Here is a 20,820-nt window from a genome sequence, read left to right on the forward strand (position 1 = left end):
CTTCCCCTCCGTTTTGCCAAAATCCTCCTTGAGATTCAACCTTATTTGCGCATCCATCAACATGCTACATACATTAGACGTATCATTTGCTTATAAAAGCATACTCCCTGCCTACGCAGTACAAGCAAATTGACAAAACCAACAGCGCAAATGGAGAAATGAAACCACGGACGTAAGCGGGGCTTTTTTGTTTTTGTAGCAGGAACTCCTTTGCATATTAGGCCACACACCCCTGATGTAGCCAATCCTCCTGGAGCTTACAGGAGATCCTGTAAGAAGAGCCCTGTAAGCTCTTGGAGGACTGGCTACATCAGGGGTGTGTGGCCTAATATGCAAAGGAGTTCCTGCTAGAAAAAAAGCCCTGGGTCTTACCAAGTGCATTATTCCAGTCTCAGCTGTGATTATTGCTCAGCTATCTCGACTCAATTAGTCCTTCCTGGCAACTAATGCCCTCCTCTCTACTTATATGTAACACTTGAGGAAATCTGTTTCAATGTATCTGAGAAAGTGTGCCTTCACACAGGGCTTTTTCTGGTAGCGGGAACTCCTTTGCAGATTAGGCCATGCACCCCTGATGTAGCCAATCCTCCTGGAGCTTATAGCAGGCCCTGTACGAAGAGCCCTGTAAAGAGCCCCGTGGCGCAGAGTGGTAAAGCTGCAGTACTGCAGTCCTAAGCTTTGCTCACGACCTGAGTTTGATCCCAGTGGAAGCTGGGTTCACGTAGCTGGCTCGAGGTTGACTCAGCCTTCCATCCTTCCCAGGTTGGTAAAATGAGGCCCCAGCTTGCTGGGGGGAAAGCGTAGATGACTGAGGAAGGCAATGGCAAACCACCCCGTTAAAAAGTCTGCCGTGTAAATGTCATGATGCGACGTCACCCCAGAGTCAGAAATGACTGGTGCTTGCACAGGGGACTACCTTTACCTTTAAACTCTTGGAGGATTGGCTACATCAGGGGTGTGTGGCCTAATATGCAAAGGAGTTCTTGCTACAAAGAAAGTCCTGGACATAAGTGTAAATCAGGGGTGACCAACGGTAGCTCTCCAGATGTTTTTTGCCTACAACTCCCATCAGCCCCAGCCATTGGCCATGCTGGCTGGGGCTGATGGGAGTTGTAGGCAAAAAGTATCTGGAGAGCTACCGTTGGCCACCCCTGGTGTAAATGCTTATCATAGGAAACAGAACATGGCATGTTTGCCCTTCCCTTACTGCCCAGTCATGGGGGTGTGTTTTCCTCTCAGGGATGGCTGAACCACTGCCCTTGAGGGTGGTAAACAGGTTTAGCCCCACCCTGATGGCCCCTCCATTTAATTTTGGGGTGGGGCTCAGAGGACTGCAGCAGGAGGGGAACTAGAGAAAATCCTGGTTTGCAGAGTTTGTGAGTGGCTGGATCCATGCTAATATAATTGCTTAAGGGCGAGAGATTCTCCATTTGGAATGAACAAAAAAGCCCCTTGTGTCTGCGTGCGGGTGGGTGGTTATTCCTCAGGACAATGTACACATTAAATCAATGCACTCAAACAATCATGCAATCAGTAGAAAAACACCCACAGCCACAATTAAATAAACCTTTAAAGTGAGCCGTTAAATCAAAGACCAGAAAAGGTTTTTTAAAAGTAGCAAAAATATTTTGTTAGTTGCAAAATGTTTTGTTAGTTTTCTTGAAAAGGTATTGACCTGCCCTTAGAAACAGAGGTGTGCAGAGCCCCTTTGAGCAAAGCTGAGAGCGTTAATATTTTGGGTTTTCTCTCACTGTCTTGCAGAAGAAGAAATCAGAAAGATAACCTGAAAAATTCACGGCAGATTCAATTTGGCGTTAACTTTGCAAGCAGCCTTCTCCCCATGAACTTTGAACATTTTACCAAACTGCTAATTCCTTCCTCTAAAAATTGCTTACACAGGAGCATCCACATTTTGCATCTCTAGTCTGAAATTGCATAAAATGGAAAGCATCCAAGGAGAAGCTGCTCCCCAGTTGTGGCACCACCACAAAGAAGTCTCTGCTGTGAGCAGTAGACAATCTTACATCCTGAACAGAAGGAACTTATTGCTTGGTGGGGGGAACAGTGGGAGCGCTTCTAGTGTTCTGGCCGCACTGATGGACCTCCTGATGGCACCTGGGTGGGGTTTTTTTTGACACTGTGTGACACAGAGTGTTGGATTGGGTAGGCCACTGGTAGGGCTGCCAAGTCCAATTCAAGAAATATCTGGGGACTTTGGGGGTGGAGCCAGGAGAAAGGTTGTGACAAGCATAATTGAACTCCAAAGGGAGTTCTGGCCATCACATTTAAGGGACCACACACCTTTTAAATGCCTTCCCTCCATTAGAAATAATGAAGGATAGGAGCAGCTTCCTTGGGGACTCATAGAATTGGAGCCTCTGGTCCAATCCTTTTGAAACTTGGAGGGTGCTTTGAGGAGAGGCACCAGATACTATGCTGAAAATTTGGTGTCTGCACCTCAAAAAACAGCTCTTCCAGAGCTCCAGATACTCATGGATCAATTTTCCATTATACCCTATTGGTATCATCTCCATAGGGCATAGTGGAGTGCCCAGCTGATTTCTCTCCCCCCACTTTCTGATGACCCTGAAGTGGGGGGAGGACCTCAAAACTGGGGGATCCTCTGCCCCCACCAGGAGATCCCCTGCCCCTGAGCCTAGCCACTGGCCTGATCCAACATGGCTTCTCTTATGTTCTTAAGGCCTCATTTGTAGATTGCATTGTTGGGGGTGAAAACACAGCAACAAAGTCATAAAAGCGACAACATATAAAACTATAAATAATAAGGCAAGCCATAAAAATCAGCTAGGGACATAAAAACAGCATAATAATCCTGCAACTTGAAGTAACATTTGTAGGGATGGGCACGAACTGGGAAAATGCGGTTCAGTTTGTGGTTTGTGGTGTGCCTGGTTCATAAACCACGAAGCATCACAGACTTTTAGCTGCCTCATGAACTGGTGTGGTTCGTGAGTTTGTGAGGCAGTAGAATGTCCCCTGGCATTCTAGAGACACCAAACTCACAGGGGGTCATCTCTCTCAGAAAGCGCTTTCCTGGGAGCACCTTCTGGGGGAGGCATAAGTTGGACCTCATAAATCCAATCCTCACCAAACATGGAGGGCATTATAGAGGAGCATCTGTGGAGGTCCCCTGCAACTTTGGTGTCTCTAGTTGGCACAGGATCCATTCTAAGTGCTCCTGAACCTCCTGAATCTGCACCTGTCATGATCATAACATAAGAGAAGCCATGTTGGATCAGGCCAATGGCACATCCAGTCCAACACTCTGTGTCACACAGTGGCCAAAAAACCCTCAGGTGCCATCAGGAGGTCTGCTAGTGTGGCTAGAAGCCCTCCTACTGTTGCCCTTCCCAAACACCAAGAATACGGAGCATCACTTGCCTCAGACAGAGAGTTCCATCAATATCCTGTGGCTAATGGTCACTGATGGACTCTGCTCCAAGCCTCGGGTTCAACAGGAGCTCACAGGAGCACAGCTCCTGAACCTTTCTGAGGGTTCCCCCCCCTCCCCACCTGCCTTGTCCATTGGATAGTAGCTGCAGCTTCATAACAATCCCTGGATTAGGAGAGCGGGCAGCCAGCCAGCCACCAGGGGCTTTGCCACGCCCCCAGCAGCCCTCACTAACCCCTGGAGAAGCCCACACCACCCTTTCTCCACTTCTTATGTGTTTTTGAGCAGCGGGTGGCTTGCTGGCCTTTTGACTGTGGGGGGGGGGTGGCCAAGGAGAGCCCCAGGTGAGTGAGGCCTGCATGGGCTGGATGGAACTTTAGCCAGCCCAAGCAGGCCTCGCTCGGGTTTTTACATCGGGTTGCTTTTGGCTGGGGGATGCGGCGTATGCTAATGAGTTATGCTAATGAACTCTGCCACCTATTTTTCTACAAAATGACCCCTGCTCTGCTCCATATGTTTATCCAGTCCCCTCTTGAAGCCGTCCATGCTTGTAGCCACCACCACCTCCTGTGGCTATGAATTCCATGTGTTAATCACTCTTTGGGTGAAGAAGTACATCCTTTTATCCGTTCTAACCCAAGCGCTCAGCAATTTCATTGACTGTCATTTTAACAGGAAGTTACAGAACAGATCCTGTGCAAGCTAGAGGCATCACAGTTGCTGGGGACATTCCCCAGATGCTCCTTTACAGGCCCGCCAAGTTGTTGCTTTGACATTCTGTAAAATTTAGATTGAGCGGAGACAGTCTGTCTGGGAATGTATCCACTTGCAAACTGGTATGAACCTGCACGAACAGCTTGAAAGTTCATGGAAAGTTTGTGCTGGTTGACCTGCCATGAACTTGACTTTGAAAACCTTAAACTCGCCAGAATTCGTCATGAACTTTAGTTCATGAGCCAGTTCGTTCCCATCCCTGGATATTTGTAATGCACCTTTCAGGTTAGTCATCGTGTTCATTTGCAGGGCTTTTTTGTAGCGGGAACTCCTTTGCATATCAGGCCACACACCCCTGATGTAGCCAATCCTCCTGGAGCCTACAGAAGGCTCTGGAATAAGAGCCCTGTAAGCTCCTGGAGGATTGGCTACATCAGGGGTGTGTGGCCTGATATGCAAAGGAGTTCCTGCTACAAAATAAGCCCCGTTCATTTGCATTGTGAGTGCAGATTGTACAGAGAATGCATTGGTCATATGGTATTTGAATGTGCATTTATGTGTCTAATACACACCTAATGTAAATGGCGATTTTTAAATTCACAAATAATGTTGCAAAAATGAGTAAATTTCATGGCAAAAGTTCCGTGTGAGGGATCGGATAATGGGGTGAAAAGCATGGGGCTGGATCCCACACAAGTCTTGAATCGTGAACGTTTCTTTCTCTCAGAGAAAGTGTGACCGGAGGCTTCAATCCAGACCAGGAGAAGGCGATATTGAGGCAAGGGTTTGGTGGGGGGAGGGAGCGTTTGTTGGGTTTTTGGCAACTTCACTTCCTGGAGTCATGAGTTAATTAATTGTTTGTTTATGCATGCCGGTATTTAGCCAGTCAGTGGTAGGGCAAATGAGCTAGTTTGCCTGTACTCCCCACCAGAGGCTAGGTGTCAAGATGCATATTAACCTGTGTTGGTAAACTCTAATTGGGTAATCAATACATTGGGGATGGACTAGGGAAAAAAGCATTGGGTTTCAATTTATGGTCCTTTGTTTAAGCCTCTAGTCTTCTTCGCCAGTTGTTGTTTAGATCTCAGAGAGTCAACATGTAGTTAGAGAAGACAGCAGATAGGACATCAAATCCTTTTCTTGTTTTGTAGGACTCCAAGTAACCCTTTCCGCACTAGACGAGTAAAGATTACTTTGCGAAATCTAAATGCGTGCGCCTGGCTGTTTTGTGGTTTACTCTGCATTACTCCGCTAACGAAATCCTAACAGTGTTACAGTAGCAGAGATGAAAAATTGGAATACGTCCCTGGATTGGTGGTGGTTTGGGGGCACACAGAACCTGCCCCAAAGGCAAGAGATGGGTTCCAACCAGGGGTGGGATTCTAGCAGGAGCTCCTTTGCATATTAGGCCACACACCCCTGATGTAGCCAATCCTCCTGGAGTTTACGAGGCTCTTTTTTTGTAAGCTCTTGGAGGATTGGCTACATCAGGGGTGTGTGGCCTAATAGGCAAAGGAGCTCCTGCTAGAATTCCACCCCTGGTTCTGACAGAGCCTTAAAGAAGCAGCAGCCAGGGACTTTGGGATGAAAGGGAGACAGAAGATCTGCCCGTTGGGAATGGCAGCTTCCTTTGTTCCTCTCATTAGCTTGGCATGTTAAATGCCCGTTTCACCCCAACGCGGTCCTTGCCCAGTAAAGATGATAAATGCAGCCGCCTACCCAAACCGTTTGGCGAACAAGTGTTTATAGATCAATTTCATCAGAGCTTGTTACCTTGAGAAGTGTCCGGGAAGGGGAGAATGGACCCTCTCGCTTGATGTCCAATTACAGTGGAAATTGGAACTCTGTCAGGCTGTCCGAGCAATCTGGCAAATTAATGAAAAGGCCCCACCTGGAACCAGCCGGTCTTTTCTCTTTGCCAAACGATGTGTCTGCTGTCTTCCGTGATGGAAGCCGCTATGACTTGTAGTGGAAGGGATGGAGAGGAATAAATTCTGTTGAAATCAATCTGTCAGGGAGGAGACTGATGAAGTGAGAGAGAAAATGCAACCCCTCTCTCAAAGCAACGACCTTTCCCCACCCTTGGGTAGAGGAGAGGCAAACCCTCCTGACTTGAAAGAAGTTATCAGCTCTAGTGACTCAAGAACTACTCCCTTGGGCGAAGGAACCGTTGGTAGCGTTTGGTGTGTGGGTTCAGAAAAGAGGAAAGCCAGTCCCCAGTTGGAAATACCACAGGAGAAGGGGTTTCAGTGTAAAGTCAAAGCAGATAGAATACTACTGAAAAACAATGAGTACACTTCAATCCCTATATATAATTTATCCTATATAGCAAGGGTGGCCAACGGTAGTTCTCCAGATGTTTTTTGCCTACAGCTCCCATCAGCCCCAGCCAATGGGGAGCTACCCATCTGGAGAGCTACTGTTGGCCACCCCTGCTATATACAACTTTAAACCAGTGTATACAAATATCAACATCAATTTCCTATTGGAAATTTCCAATTGGCTGGGGCTGACGGGAGTTGTAGGCAAAAAACATCTGGAGAGCTACTGTTGGCCACCCCTGCTATATATACAACTTTAAACCCGTGTATACAAATGTCAACATCAATGTCCAATTTCTTCCCTCCAAATCTTTTTTTTTTTTACAAATTGTTACAAAACAAAATTAGTTCCAATACTTTCCAACAGAGGGATTGATAATCTTCAGAAATCCTTCCTCCGAGAAACAAAGCTCATAATGCAGCCCGTAACTTCTTCTGACATTCTTTCCAATGGAGGGGGGCCAGGAAATCGTCGCAGCCTTCATAAGACGTCTCCTCTAGATTTCAAGACATTTCAATGCTGGTCTTCTTCAGTTAATCAGGCTGTCAAAATGGAACCCCATTTCAATAATTTCTTACGCAGACTCAAAGTTCAAAGCTGAAACAGAATCATTGGGTTCTCCCAAGTATTTCCCAACCTGGAAGGGGCAACCTTATTTGCTGGGAATCTGATTTGAGCTAGCATGGTGCCCTAGGCTTCTTTGTTTCCACCTGTTCTTTGTAGGTACATTTGTACGTTTGAGTCCCCAGCTTGCTGGGAGGAAAGTGTAGATGACTGGGGAAGGCAATGGCAAACCACCTCATCAAAAGTCTGCCGTGAAAACGTCGTGAAAGCAACGTCACCCCAGAGTCGAAAACGACTGGTGCTTGCACAGGGGACCTTTCCTTTTCTTGTAGAGAAAGCACATCCTACAAAAGTCTCAGAGTCTCTCCTGTTGTTTGAATACAAGCTATGTACATTCCAGCCATTATATAGTTAACTGTTTGTTTACCTGATAGAGGAAGTGATGTATTGTGACCTAAACTCAATTGTGGGATGGTTCTTACTTTGCCCGCGAAAGATGTGAACACAACATTGGTCAGAGAGGATGTTAGGTGTGAAATGCTTTGATCTTGTATGCAAGTTTTATTGCTCTTCTTCCTGACGAAATGCTTTTTGGGGAGAAGAACAGTGGAGAAAAAGAACGTAGCCATGTAGTAAGACATAGATAGACTAGCTTGTAAGCTAGATTGTTTTTCTGTTTTATCCCAAGTACCCTATCCTGATGTTTTCTAGTAAACTTTATTTCTTTTGCTAAGCTTAAGCCTCGACTCCAATTACTGCCACTCCAAACCTCTGAATTTAACATGTATTTCCTAACATTTTGGTAGCAGATGATAAAAAGGTTCCAACACCTGTGCACTCTCCTCCAAAGGGAACCAGTCTAGATAGATGCTGTCCGTAGGGTGCCTTCTTGCTCTGCTCAGAGATGTGGTTGTTTATTAAACATGTCCTTTTAATAATACCTTCCTTCAGCAGTGCTAGCCCTAGGGCGCATGGTGCCCCAGGCAGGCTCCCTGTCCACTGCCCACCACCGCCTCCCACCCTCCCTCCGCAGTGCTTCGCTCCATCGCACACCCATACCCCCCATCGATCAGAGGAGTGCGCCATGACAAGGCTGGGCCCTACCGGCTTCAAGGCAGCCAGCATCTGAGCGTTCTTTGAAGAGAGTGCTGGAGGAGGCTTCTCCATCCCTCCTTTCCAGAACCGGAAGTCAGGGGGGAGCGAAGCCTCCTCCAGCTCCCTCTCCAAAGAATGCTCAGATGCCAGCCGCCTCGAAGTGGGTAGGATCCAGCCTCATTGCGGCACACTCCTCCGATTGCACGGGGGGGGGGGAGGGGGCTGGCGGTGGTGGCAGTGGCGGCAGGGGGAGAGGCAAATTTAGGCATTTGTCTTGGGCGCCGGGAGGGGGGCCCCAATTTGGCACCCCTCTCCCGGCACCCTAGGCAACCGCCTAGTTTGTCTACTGGGCGAGCCGGCCCTGTCCCTCATGTAACTCAGGGGCTGGAGATGACATACGTGAGAGTTCCCAGGCAGTTTGTCAGGTCCCCACTGGCCATTGGCAGGAGATGAGGAAGGGTGTAGAGTTGCCAGATTCAGGTTGGGATTCACCTGGAGATTTGGGGGGATGGAGCCTAGAGAGGACAGGGACCTCAGCGGGGTACAGTGCCAAGAAGTTCGTCCTCCAAAGAAGGGCGCTTTTTTGTAGCAGGAACTCCTTTGGGTATTAGGCCACACTCCCCTGATGTAGCCAATCCTCCTGGAGCTTACAGTAGGGCCTGAACGAAGGGGTCTGAAAGCTCCAGGAGGATTGGCTCCCTCAGGGGTGTGTGGCCTAATATGCAAAGGAGCTCCTGCTACAAAACAAGCCCTGCTCCAAAGCATCCACTTTCTCCAGGGAAATTGATCCCTGCAGTCTGGAGTAGAGCTGTAATCCCGGGAGATCCCCAGGTCCCACCCGAAGGCTGGCATCCCTATCTGCCATCCAGGCACCGTTGAGATAGAGACCCTCCTCGTTTCAGTGCTGGGCCAGCATCCTGTGCCCTCCAGGTGTTCTCTGGAGCCAGGAGAGGAGCTGTTGGCACGGAGGAGTCTCTCCCTTCCAGCTTGCATCTGTTTTGCAGGCAGGCTCTTCCCCATCCAGCCTGCTGCTTCTGCCCTGGGATGTGTCCAGCATATGTAACGAAGCCACGTACAGCAGGCGGGCGCCTTGGGGAAAACCTTGCTGCACAAGAGCCACGGCTTAACAATGGATACCGAGCGAGCGATTAAGCAAGCGACAAACAGGCACACGCGGAAACATGAGCCGCCTCGCACTGTCCTTCGTAGCATCTCTGTTGTGCCTCACTCGCACCAGGCAGTTATACATGGGGGAAGGGGAGATGGGGCCAGTATGCTCAGAGTCACAGTTTTGCTTTCCAGGAGCGATAAATTATTCTGCAAGATAACTATAAATCTTTCAAAGGCTTGAAAATCCTGTACGGCCTGCGTCACCTCCCTCCTCTGCCCCGTCTTAGTGGGTCGTTGTGTCTCAGCTGCTTTGCTTGGTGGACAATCTGTGGAATGGAAGAAGGGGGAAAAAACACCCAGGCAATTTTGATTTAAAAACAACCCTTAATCTTATTCCATTCTGGGTTTGTTTGAGGTCATGCAGCAAAAGAGGGAGGGAGGGAGGGAGGAAGGAAGGAAGGAAGGAAGGAAGGAAGGAAGGAAGGAAGGAAGGAAGGAAGGAAGGAAGGAAGGAAGGAAGGGAGGGAGGGAGGGAGGGAAGGAGGAAGGAAGGGAGGGAGGGAGGAAGGAAGGAAGGAAGGAAGGAAGGAAGGAAGGGAGGGAGGGAGGGAGGGAGGGAAGGAGGAAGGAAGGAAGGGAGGGAGGGAAGGAGGAAGGAAGGAAGGAAGGAAGGAAGGAAGGAAGGGAGGGAGGGAGGGAGCGTGGGAGGGAAGGAGGAAGGAAGGAAGGAAGGAAGGAAGGAAGGAAGGAAGGAAGGAAGGAAGGAAGGAAGGAAGGGAGGGAGGAAGGAAGGAAGGAGGATAACATTATGCCATTCCTTTGCTCTGCTTCTCTGCCTCCTTGTTTTGAGCTATTGTGGGTTTAATACAAGAAGCTCCCCCAGAACCTGTATATTCTGAAACTGTAAATTCCAACCCCATCTTATGTTCTGCACCATTAACATCCGTGGTGTGTGTGTGTGTGTGTGTGTGTGTGCTATGCCTTTGAGTATAGCTCTTTGAAGCAATGGCCACTGGGAGATTCCTGAATGCCTTGTGGTTGCCAAGCAACGTCACCTGAGGGGCCAGAATGTGCATCCTTTGGCATCTTGGAGCACCTGGGGAGGAGGAAGGCTCTCTCTCCATCCTCCATTCCCTGTTTCCTTGGCCCCAGCTGGTTGGTAACACATTTTTAACTGCTTTGAACCAAGAAGTGACAGCAGACTGCCAGCACTGGCTTTCCCCCCTAAATCACTCATTGATCCACCCAAACTGAGGCTCGGGTCATAGGACCAGGCTTTACACCGTGCTTATGTGTCTCTTGGAGCCTGCACAGGCTGAGTTGTGTTGAGTCCAACAGAAAACAAAGCGATATTGCCCCTCCCCTCCCATACATTCTGGAAGCACTCAGTTGCAAACAGGATATGCATATTCAAAAACTGTTCAGCATTCATCATCATCATCAACAGAAGTCTAGTGTCCAGATCACGTGATGTGATGGTATCGCTTTACTCTGCTCTGGTAAGACCTCACCTGTTCAGTTTTGGGCACCCCATTTTAAGAAGGATATAGACAAGCTGGAACGGGTCCAGAGGAGGGCGACGAAGATGGTGAGGGGTCTGGAGACCAAGTCCTATGAAGAAAGGTTGAGGGAGCTGGGGACGTTTAGCCTGGAGTGGAGGTGGCTGAGAGGTGATAGGATCACCATCTTCAAGTACTTGAAGGGCTGTCCTATAGAGGATGCTGTGGAATTGTTTTCTGTGGCCCCGGAAGATAAGACGAGGGTTGAAATTAAATCAAAAGATTTTCCAGCTCAACATTAGGAAAAACTTCCTAACTGTTAGAGCGATTCCTCAGTGGAACAGGCTTGCTCGGGAGGTGGTGGGCTCTCCTTCCTTGGAGGTTTTTAGACAGAGGCTAGATGGCCATGAGGCAATGAGGATCCTGTGAATTTAGGGGGTGGTGTTTGTGAGTTTCCTGCATTGTGCAGGAGGTTGGACTAGATGACCCTGGAGGTCCCTTCCATGATTATCATCTCAGGCATTTTGTTAGAAGAGCCAGGAGATCCTAAGATTGTCTGGCAGCCAAAAGTTCTACCTCTTTTAGCATTAGGCGCCAATAGGAGCTAGACTTGTTTTTAAGGCAAGAGCTGTTTCAGAGGCGGTTTGCTATTACCTGTCTCTGCCCCCCACCCCCGTCCTTCATAGCATCTCTGTTGTGCATCATTCTCACCAGGAAGTTATACATTTTGGGGAGGTGGACGATGGGGCCAGTATGCTCAGAGTCACAATATTGCTTTCCAGGAGCAATAAATTATTCTGCTGATACCGATAAATCTTTCAAAAGCTTGAGAATCCAGTCTAGCCTGCGTTGCCTCCCTCCTCTGCCCCATCTTAGTGGGTCATCCTGTCTCAGCTGCTTCACTTGGTGGCCAATCTGTGGAATGGAAGAAGGGGAAGAAAGGAAAGGAAAGGAAAGGAAAGGAAAGGAAAGGAAAGGAAAGGAAAGGAAAGGTCCACTGTGCAAGCACCAGTCGTTTCCGACTCTGGGGTGACGTTGCTTTCACGTTTTCATGGCAGACTTTTTACGGGGTGGTTTGCCATTGCCTTCCCCAGTCATCTCCGCTTTCCCCCCAGCAAGCTGGGGGCTCATTTGACCGACCTCGGAAGGATGGAAGGCTGAGTCAACCTCGAGCCGGCTACCTGAAAACCCAGCTTCCGCCGGGGATCGAACTCAGGTCATGAGCAGAGCTTAGGACTGCAGTACTGCAGCTTTAACACTCTTGACGAGATCAGAGTTTTTTTTTAAAAAAAAAGAACAAATGTCCCATTCACTTCTCACAACAAGAAACAAAATCAAAATAGGACTACGCGAACTGAAATGGATGGCTTTTGAAATTCAGTCTAATCATCCCTCCACTGGATCCACTTTGAATTTCATTTTAGGTGACATGGCACTGTCAGCCCTCGCTCGAACAAATCAAAACTCTATTCCTACATCTCCTGCTTCCCGGGTCCAGGCTACAGCTAGCCAGGAGAGGAAATGCCCTGGGAAATCTCCACTCCAACTCCCTTGGACTTCTGTTTCTTCCTTTCCCTCCCTTCCCCACATACGAAACGGCTGCCCTTTTGCTGGCCTTGGTGCGCCGCTGTTTATTTCCAGTGCTTCGGTGGGATAATTGGATTATTCTGCAAACGACCTGCCTGGTATCTCTCCATGTCTCCGAAGTCCTTCAAGGACTGAGAGGCCCAGCCTGGCTACAGCAGACTTCCTCTGTTCAGGCAGAAGCAGGTCACACGGTGCGGCAAGAAGTGGAGGCAGGCAATGAGGGCAGGGAGGGCACCACAGCGGGGGAGGGGGTGCAGGAGGGCAGCTTTGTCTCCTCGCCAAAGCAATTACCCATCACACTCACCACCTGCCTTTCTCCTTCTTCTTCTAGGCAAATAAACTGAGGACCAAAACTTTGCGGAATACCTTGAATCCTACCTGGAACGAAACTCTCACGTATTACGGGATCACCGACGAGGACATGATCCGCAAGACGCTCAGGTGAGGAAAAGCTGCTGCTGTTCATTTGATTATTGATTGATTGGTTTTAATGTGAACTTAATGTTTTATTATTGTACTGTTTCACTTTTAAATGTTGTTAGCCGCCCTGAGCCTGCTCCGGCGGGGGAGGGCGGGATACAAATAAAATTTTACATTACATTACATTCCCAGCTACCTGTGTGAAAGGGACGTATGAATCGGACTCTCCCTTTGGTTCCCTGCCTTGCAGAGAATCGTGGTTTCTCGGATGCCTTTTGAAATATCTTTTTATTTGGTTTTTGTGTGTGTGCGTGTTTTGTGCCATTGGCAGACAATCACAGGCTCTATGTAGTGGGGGAAATGCAGCTCATGGAAGCAGGAAAAGGTGTGAAAGTGGAGTGGCTCAGTTCTCATTGGGGGGGGGGGGCAGATGTGAGGTCACAAGGTGTCTCTTCACACTGATACAGCAGAGATGAAAAACTGGGCATCAGTTCCTCCCTCTCAAGGTGCTTGACTCTTCCACGGATTGAACAGATGTGGCCTTCCCTCAGGACAGTTGTGCTGGCATAGAGTGAAGGTCAACCCCAGCCAACTGCATGTTTGAAGCTGCAGCTTCCACTCCGCTTGCTTAGACTCGGGTGAGCTGCCACGTTGGTCTGAAGCGGCAGAACCAAGCTCGAGTCCAACAGCACCATGAACACCAGCAAAGTTTTATTCAGGGTGCAATCTTTCATGGGCACGCAAGAGCCATATACAGTAAACGTCAGACATTTGAGAGCCGCAAGACATGAACGTCGGATGTTTGAGGGAGGGAAGGGAGGAAGGAAGGAAAATAGAAAGAGGAGGGAGAGGTGGAAAGAAAGAAGAAGTATTGCAGATTTATACCCCGCCCTTCTCTCTGAATCACAGACTCAGAGCGGCTCACAATCTCCTATATCTTCTCCTCCCACAACAGACACCCTGTGAGGTGGGTGGGGCTGAGAGGGCTCTCCCAGCAGCTGCTCTTTCAAGGACAACCCCTGCCAGAGCTATGGCTGACCCAAGGCCATGCCAGCAGGTGCAAGTGGAGGAGTGGGGAATCAAACCCTGTTCTCCCAGATAAGAGTCCACGCACTTCACCACTACACCAAACTGGCAACTTTAGCTTTAAATGCATTCTCCAAGCCACCAGCTGGCCTGGCTTGGAGGAGTGATTTAAAGAGAGGAATGCCTTCTCCAGGCCAGCCGATGGGTTGGCGGGGGTTTCGAGAGCCACACGATATGTGTGAAAGAGCCACATGTGGCTCCTGAGCCGCAGTTGGGCCACCCCTGAGCTATGCTGTGTGCAGCTCCTAGAATGCGGTGGTAGAATTCTGGATGAATCAGTTTGGATTGCAGGAGGCAAGTGGGGAGGGGGTCATGGTTTTAGAATGCAGCTCCGTGTTAAGGACAGTCACCCTGCCTGGGGTGATTTAGCACATCCAGGCTAAGCTGCCCTTGGTGAGACGGTTGGCTGAAGTCTTGAGGCCTGGTTCAGGAGGGAGCGGGGATGCCAATACGATAGCTATTAAATGCAACACACTGCAGGCGCCTCTCGAGATCTGTTGAAGATCTGTCACTTAGCTGGGCCGTTAAAAAGTCTTGACAAATTCATGAGGGGGTCGATCTGCTGATGACTGTTAACCATGACAGCTACATGGAACCTCCATATTCAAAGACGCATGCTAAATGATGCACTTTCAATCCACTTTGCAACTGGCTTTGTCTGTGCCAAGTGGCAGCTCCCCTTGCAAACGGCCACTGAAGTTTATTGAATTATTGAGCATGTGTGAAAGCACCCAGTGCCTCAATTCCAGACACAACGGAGGAGGGCAGGGGTGGATGAACTTGCTTAACGTAAGAGCCACGTAGAATAAATGTCAAATGTTTGAGAGCCGCAAGACATGAACATTAGGTGTTTGAGAGAAGGAAGGAAGGAAGGAAGGAAGGAAGGAAGGAAGGAAGGAAGGAAGGAAGGAAGGAAGGAAGGAAGGAAGGAAGGAAGGAAGGAAGGAGGGAGGGAGGGAGAGGTGGAAAGAAAGCAACTTTAAATGGATTATCCAACCTGCTGCCTGGCTTGGCTTGGAGAAGTGTTTTAAAGAGAGACATGCCTTCTCCAAGTCAGCCAATGGGGTGGGGGGGGGGGGTTTCAGGAGCCACACAATGTGTGTGAAAGAACCACACATGGCTCCTGAGCCACAATTTGGTCACCCCTGGCATAGGGCTTTCCCTTCAAAACAGGGATGAAGTAATGTTCCCGTTTCATGTCTTTTTGTGTCCGCTTCACTTCTCTGCTGGTTTTGTAGATTCATTCATGTTGTGTACACAATTTGTACGGATGTGATATGCAATTCAGACGGTGCGTATCATTCCAGTGTATGTCATTTGTACATATCATAAAATATCTACAGGTAGTCACGCGTGGGCTCACAGAACGTATAGAAGAATCTGCACAACGGGGCCACTCAGAGTGAGGATGCAAACCTAAGATTTGCATAAAATAACAAATGGCTTTTTTAAAGGTGGTAGCCCTAAAAATGTTGTGTATGCACAGAAATTGCAAAAGAAAACGTTTGGGCAGTTTGTAGTGTTGCTATTAGTAGCTCAAGATACCTCATGAAGCCAGAAGGAGATACAAACGGGAAACCAGAGTTGGTTTGATTCCCCCTTGGGTCAGTCACTGTTTTCTCAAAGCTGTTCTCTCAAGACCAGTTCTCTCAGCCCCACTTAACTCACAGGGTGTTTGTTGCAGGGAGGAGAAGGGAAAGGAGATTGTAAGCCACTTTGAGACTTCAAGGGAAGAGTAGGGTATAAATCCAATCTCTCTTCCTCCTCCTCCCCTCTACACTCACTCTGTGCCCCACTGTCCAGTAGGAGGGAGAAGGGAAGACCAGATAGACAGATGGGCAACACAATGGGCAGGCAGGAAAACCAGGCAGGTGGGCATGGGGGGGGGCAGGAGTTGGAGCAAGAGGGAAAGAAGCGGAGGTTGATGCGATGTGCAATTTTCACTCCCCTGTGAGCCGAAGTCTTTTGATTTGTAACGCTGATTTATCGACCCACAAATAATATTTAAAATGTGTCTATTTTAATGGGAAAATTTAGTGCAAGGAAATAAGAAACAGCCTGAAAATAAAGAATTGCACATTCGATTTGCAAACAGGAGATGTGAACCAAAGTGGGAGATTTTGGGGTTAACGTTGCAGCGGGGAGGAATTCAGGATCTTCCCTGCTTACAAGTATCCCAGAAGCCAAAGTCGGAAATGGTTTATTGGGTGAGACGTGCCTTTGGTCTGACGCAGAGGGGACCTTCTCCCTTTTGGTGCTTTCTTAATGACCTCTGTGTCTCTGAGATTGTGCCACTCTTTTTTTGGATGAGGGATTCTGAGTCATGGGTTGGCGGAAGGCACACCGTCTCTCCTGTCCCTCTTTCTGCTTGGCTGCTTCCATGTTCCGAACTGCCGATGCCTCCACTTGTACCTCGTCCCCTTCCTGGCGTGTCTCTGCGTACTTGCAATTCTAGCCAGATTCTTGATAGAGCCATTAAAATCCCCTTTTCTCTCACTGTCGGATCTGGAAGGCATTATTATTTATCAAGGGCTATGATTTGCACACGCTCCCCCGCTCCTGCATCCATCACCGTTCTTCCTGGGACAGGCGGTTTGATTGATCAGCCACCTGGACTAGGGATTGCTTGTGAGGGTATCTCCTCTAAGCACTTCATCACCTTCAGCGTTCACCATTCACGAGCTGGCTGGGAACCAGCCGGCCTCCGTGAAGCTGGGGTTAACTCTCCATTTCCTTCCCAAATCTGCCAAGGTGTTGTTGTTTTTTAAGTTTCACTTCTAGCTGAGGAAACGGTCAATAGATTACTGATCCTGGGGATTAGAAGTATATTAGATTTCGAGGAAGGCAAAGCGGATGGAGCAGATACAGGGGCCAGAAGATGCCTAAAAAGTCAGATATACTAGAGCTGGTTTCTGCAAACTGTGCAATATATGGAAATGGGAAAATCGGTGCCGTTTCTCTTGCGCTGCATGAATTCGCCTACAGATGTCTTTGAATAAGGTTGGAAAGGCTATTTGACAAATGAAAAGCAGGCTGATTGATCTGAACGTTGCTCCAGTTGACCAGTCAGAAGCGTGTGTGTGTTTTAAAGTGAATTATTTTTAATTTTAAAATTTCCATCATTTGCTTGATTACACTTCATCCTTTCCTTCAGGGCAGCGTGTGTGGTTCTCCCTCCCCTAACGTTTTCACCTAAGCAACGCTGTGTGGACTGGAACTCATAGGTTAGTTTGGATAAATCTGCAGTCAGGACTGGTTATGTCTGGAGATTTCCCAGAGAGTTCCGTTTCTTCACTTGGTATCATGCCTCGGGCTCAGCCGTAGCTGAGGACAAATCCAAGGGGGCAGCGGTGTTGGTCTGAAACAAAGCGAAACAAAGTAGGAGTCAAGTTTCACCTTGAAGACCCACAAAGTTTAATTCAGAATATAAGCGTTCATATGTATGCAGACTTCTTCAGACGAGGGGATAAGGTACAATGGGCTGAAATACATGTAGTTGGTGGGCTAAGAGTGTCAACTGATACAGAAGTTAGGATCAAATGACAAAATAGTGTAATAAACTGGGAGACCATTTGGTCTGGATAGCAGTAAAAGGTAATACTGTAAACGTTGCCTGTTAATTGCTGTTGCTGAAAGTCTGGGTGAAACAAAAGGACATGTATTTCCTAGTTCTTGCCCACCTAATTTACTTTTTAACATCATTCATACATTATAAGCATAATAAAGAAGAAGAAGAAGATATTGGATTTATATCCCGCCCTCCACTCCGAAGAGTCTCAGAGCGGTTCACAATCTCCTTTACCTTCCTCCCCCACAACAGACACCCTGTGAGGTGGGTGGGGCTGAGAGGACTCTCACAGTAGCTGCCCTTTCAAGGACAACCTCTGCCGGAGCTATGGCTGACCCAAGGCCATTCCAGCAGGTGCAAGTGGAGGAGTGGGGAATCAAACCCGGTTCTCCCAGATAACCACTACGCCAAACTGGCTCTCCATAAACATAACTAGAATGATGTTTATGATGTATAGAATGACGTTAAAAAGTAAATTAGGTAGACAAGAACTAGGAAAAACATGTCCTTTTGTTTTACCTAAACTTTCAGCAACAGCAATTAACAGGCAACTTTTATTACCTTTTATTGCTATGCAGACCAAACGGTCTTCCACTTTATTACTCTACTTTGCCATTTGATCCTTTGTATCAGCTTACACTCTTAACCCACCAACTCCATGTACTTCAGCCCACTGTACCCTATCCCCAGAGCTGAGGACAGTAATTCCACTCCCACGTATTGGGACAGGAGGTATAGAATTTTTCTGTCTCAGGCATCAGGACCATGGACAGAGCACTGGAGGTTCGCATGGATGCAGCATTAAGGGCTGCGGACTGGTAACTAAGCAGCTTAAAAAGAGACATTTCACACACACTTTTGATTCACGCTCAGTGCACTTTGTAACTGGATTTCACTGTGAGAAATGGCAAAACCCACTCGCAAATGGTTGCTGAAGTCAACTGAAACTGCATTATTTAGCATAGAGTGAAAACACGAAAGGTATTGCTGGGAGTTCACCATCAGATCACGCCAGCATTTTAAAACTAGAAACAGCAGCCGATCAGAGCTGTGATTCAGGCTGGGGTTTAGGGGGTGTGGGTTTCATTCACTTGCCCCTGCTTTTGATGGAACCTGTCACCTCTGTGTTGGCTTGGAAAGAAAAAAAATAGGATGTGTCTAGTAAAACCTGTGGGGTGGAAGAGAACCTCCAGAAAGAAAGGGGCACAGAAACTAAACCAACCCAGCAAAAACCTCCAAAGGAAGTTTAGAATACTAAGAGGCCAGAGGTTAAAAACATCAATAGCTATGGACAAAAGTACATTACAAAAAACATATATAAACCTTGTAGGGGCCCAAATGAAGCCTCATAAAATCACTGAAGTGATAAATGCACATGAAACATACATATCTGCAGGGCTTTTTTGTAGCAGGAACTCCTTTGCATATTAGGACGCACCCCTTTGATGTTGCCAATCCTCCAAGAGCTTATAGGGCTCTTAATAAAGGGCCTGCTGTAAGTTCCAGGAGGATTGGCTACATCCGGGAGGGGGGGTGTAGCCTAATATGCAAAGGAGTTCCTGCTACGAAAAGAACTCCTGCATATAGGACCTGATGCATTTTGGCCTGCAGAGGCCTTCTTTAGAGGTCAAATACAACAAAGTCCCAGTTACACATATGAATCAATAAACAATTATTATTATTATTATTATTATTATTATTATTATTATTATTATTAAATTTTATTTGTATCCCGCCCTCCCCGCCTGGGCAGGCTCAGGGTGGCTAACAACATTCAATAAGACATTATATAAATACAATGATTAAAACAGCATTAAAATTATAAAACAACATTAAAATTATACATAGTTAATATTATACATAGTTAATACATCTTAAAACTAATCCAACATATATAATCTATAACTTAACAGCAGCAGAGATGTTCCGGGCGCTATTTATCGATTTACATATTTAAATGATGGCAAGAATCATTAAAGAATCACCTTGTTGGATGTGGAATGTTCCAATATGGAAATGAATGGCACAATTTTTGGAAGGCCACAAAGGTAACTGGCTTTATGTCAGCAGCGACGACATATACTGCAAATAAAATTGCAAGTGTGTACCTTTCAGTTTCGGTCCTAAGAGAAAAATCTCCTTCTCACTGGCCCTGCTGCTGACACGAGGCCTCCGAAAAAAGCCCTCTGCATGCCAAAACGTATCAGGTCATATATGTATCTTTCATGTGCATTTGTCACTTCAATAGTTTTATGAGGCTTCATTTGAGCCCCTACAAGGTTTGTATATGTTTTTTGTAATAAATATGTGTACTTTTGTCCATAACCAGGGCTTTTTTGGGAGCAGGAACTCCTTTGCGTATTAGGCCACACACCCCTAATGTAGCCAATCCTCCTGGAGCTTACAGTCAGCTCTGTATGAAGAACCCTGTAAGCTCTTGAGGATTGACTACATCAGAGGTGTGTGGCCTAATATGCAAAGGAATTCCTGCTACAAAAAAAAGCCCTGAGTCCACACACCCCTGATGTAGGGTGTTTTTACATTCAGTTTGATCCAGAGTTTTAGAGTCTTCAAATCGCCTGCCACCATTCCGCTTTAATTATTTTCCTTTTGCATTGGTGGATTTGCTCTGCTCATTTTGCGTAGCCAAACTTCTATATTTCCTGCTGAAAGCGTTTCAATTGGGGGGGGGGTCTCTGATCAGAGGGCAGAAGGAATACCAGTGCTTAGTTAAATGTATACGATTGCTTGGAAATCGTATCAATACTGCAAAAACAATACAAATTTAAATTACAAGATGAGGCAAGCAATGATATGTCAAAATTTCAAGTGCTGTCAGTTCTCATGCAAATTGCTGCACCTTGTGGCTTGAAAATGCATGAAAACTTCTACAATACCGGATCAAAACTAGTTTTGAGAAAAGCGTTGCAGCAGCAGCTCCAGAACTCATCTCACCAAAACAAATGTAGATGCTTCAGGCAGCAATGATGCAAAACAGTTGTGAGAACGTTAGGTAATGTAAAAGGTGAGTTTCCAATGCAGTGATAGAGAGTCACAAACTGTCAATGTAAAAACATAGCCAATCCTCCAAGAGTTGCAGGGCTTTTCTTACAGAGCCTACTGTAAGCTCCTAGAGGGTGTGGCCTAACATGCAAAGGAGTTCCTGCTACAAAAAAACCCCTGTCCATAACTATTGATGTTTTCAACCTTTGGCCCCTTAGTATTCTAAACATCTCATGGAAGAGTACCTCCCCCGCCACCCCAAGTGGGACCCTAATCTTTTTTTATTTTTAAAAAGGCAAAAAAATCTGATGACGGATCACTCCGCATCTGATCTAGTTAGATGCTCTGTGTCCAAGTCTTCATGTTCCATGCAAGAAAAGAAAAACACCATATAGACTTCTTGTAAATACACATTGAGAACCCTGGAGGTGAAAAAGCAC

The 20,820-nt window shown here is 47.2% G+C and overlaps 1 protein-coding gene across 1 annotated transcript in view; it reads left to right on the forward strand.

The window, feature by feature from the left end:
* DOC2B (double C2 domain beta) overlaps positions 1 to 20,820 on the forward strand; it is a 224,759-nt gene that overhangs the window by 123,311 nt on the left and 80,628 nt on the right. The window contains exon 4 of the mRNA XM_060258979.1: positions 12,635 to 12,744. Coding sequence (XP_060114962.1) covers positions 12,635 to 12,744 — 110 coding nt within the window. The remainder of the gene's footprint in view (positions 1 to 12,634; positions 12,745 to 20,820) is intronic.

This window comes from Heteronotia binoei, chromosome 18 (assembly GCF_032191835.1).
Source record: "Heteronotia binoei isolate CCM8104 ecotype False Entrance Well chromosome 18, APGP_CSIRO_Hbin_v1, whole genome shotgun sequence".
NCBI lineage: Eukaryota > Metazoa > Chordata > Lepidosauria > Squamata > Gekkonidae > Heteronotia > Heteronotia binoei.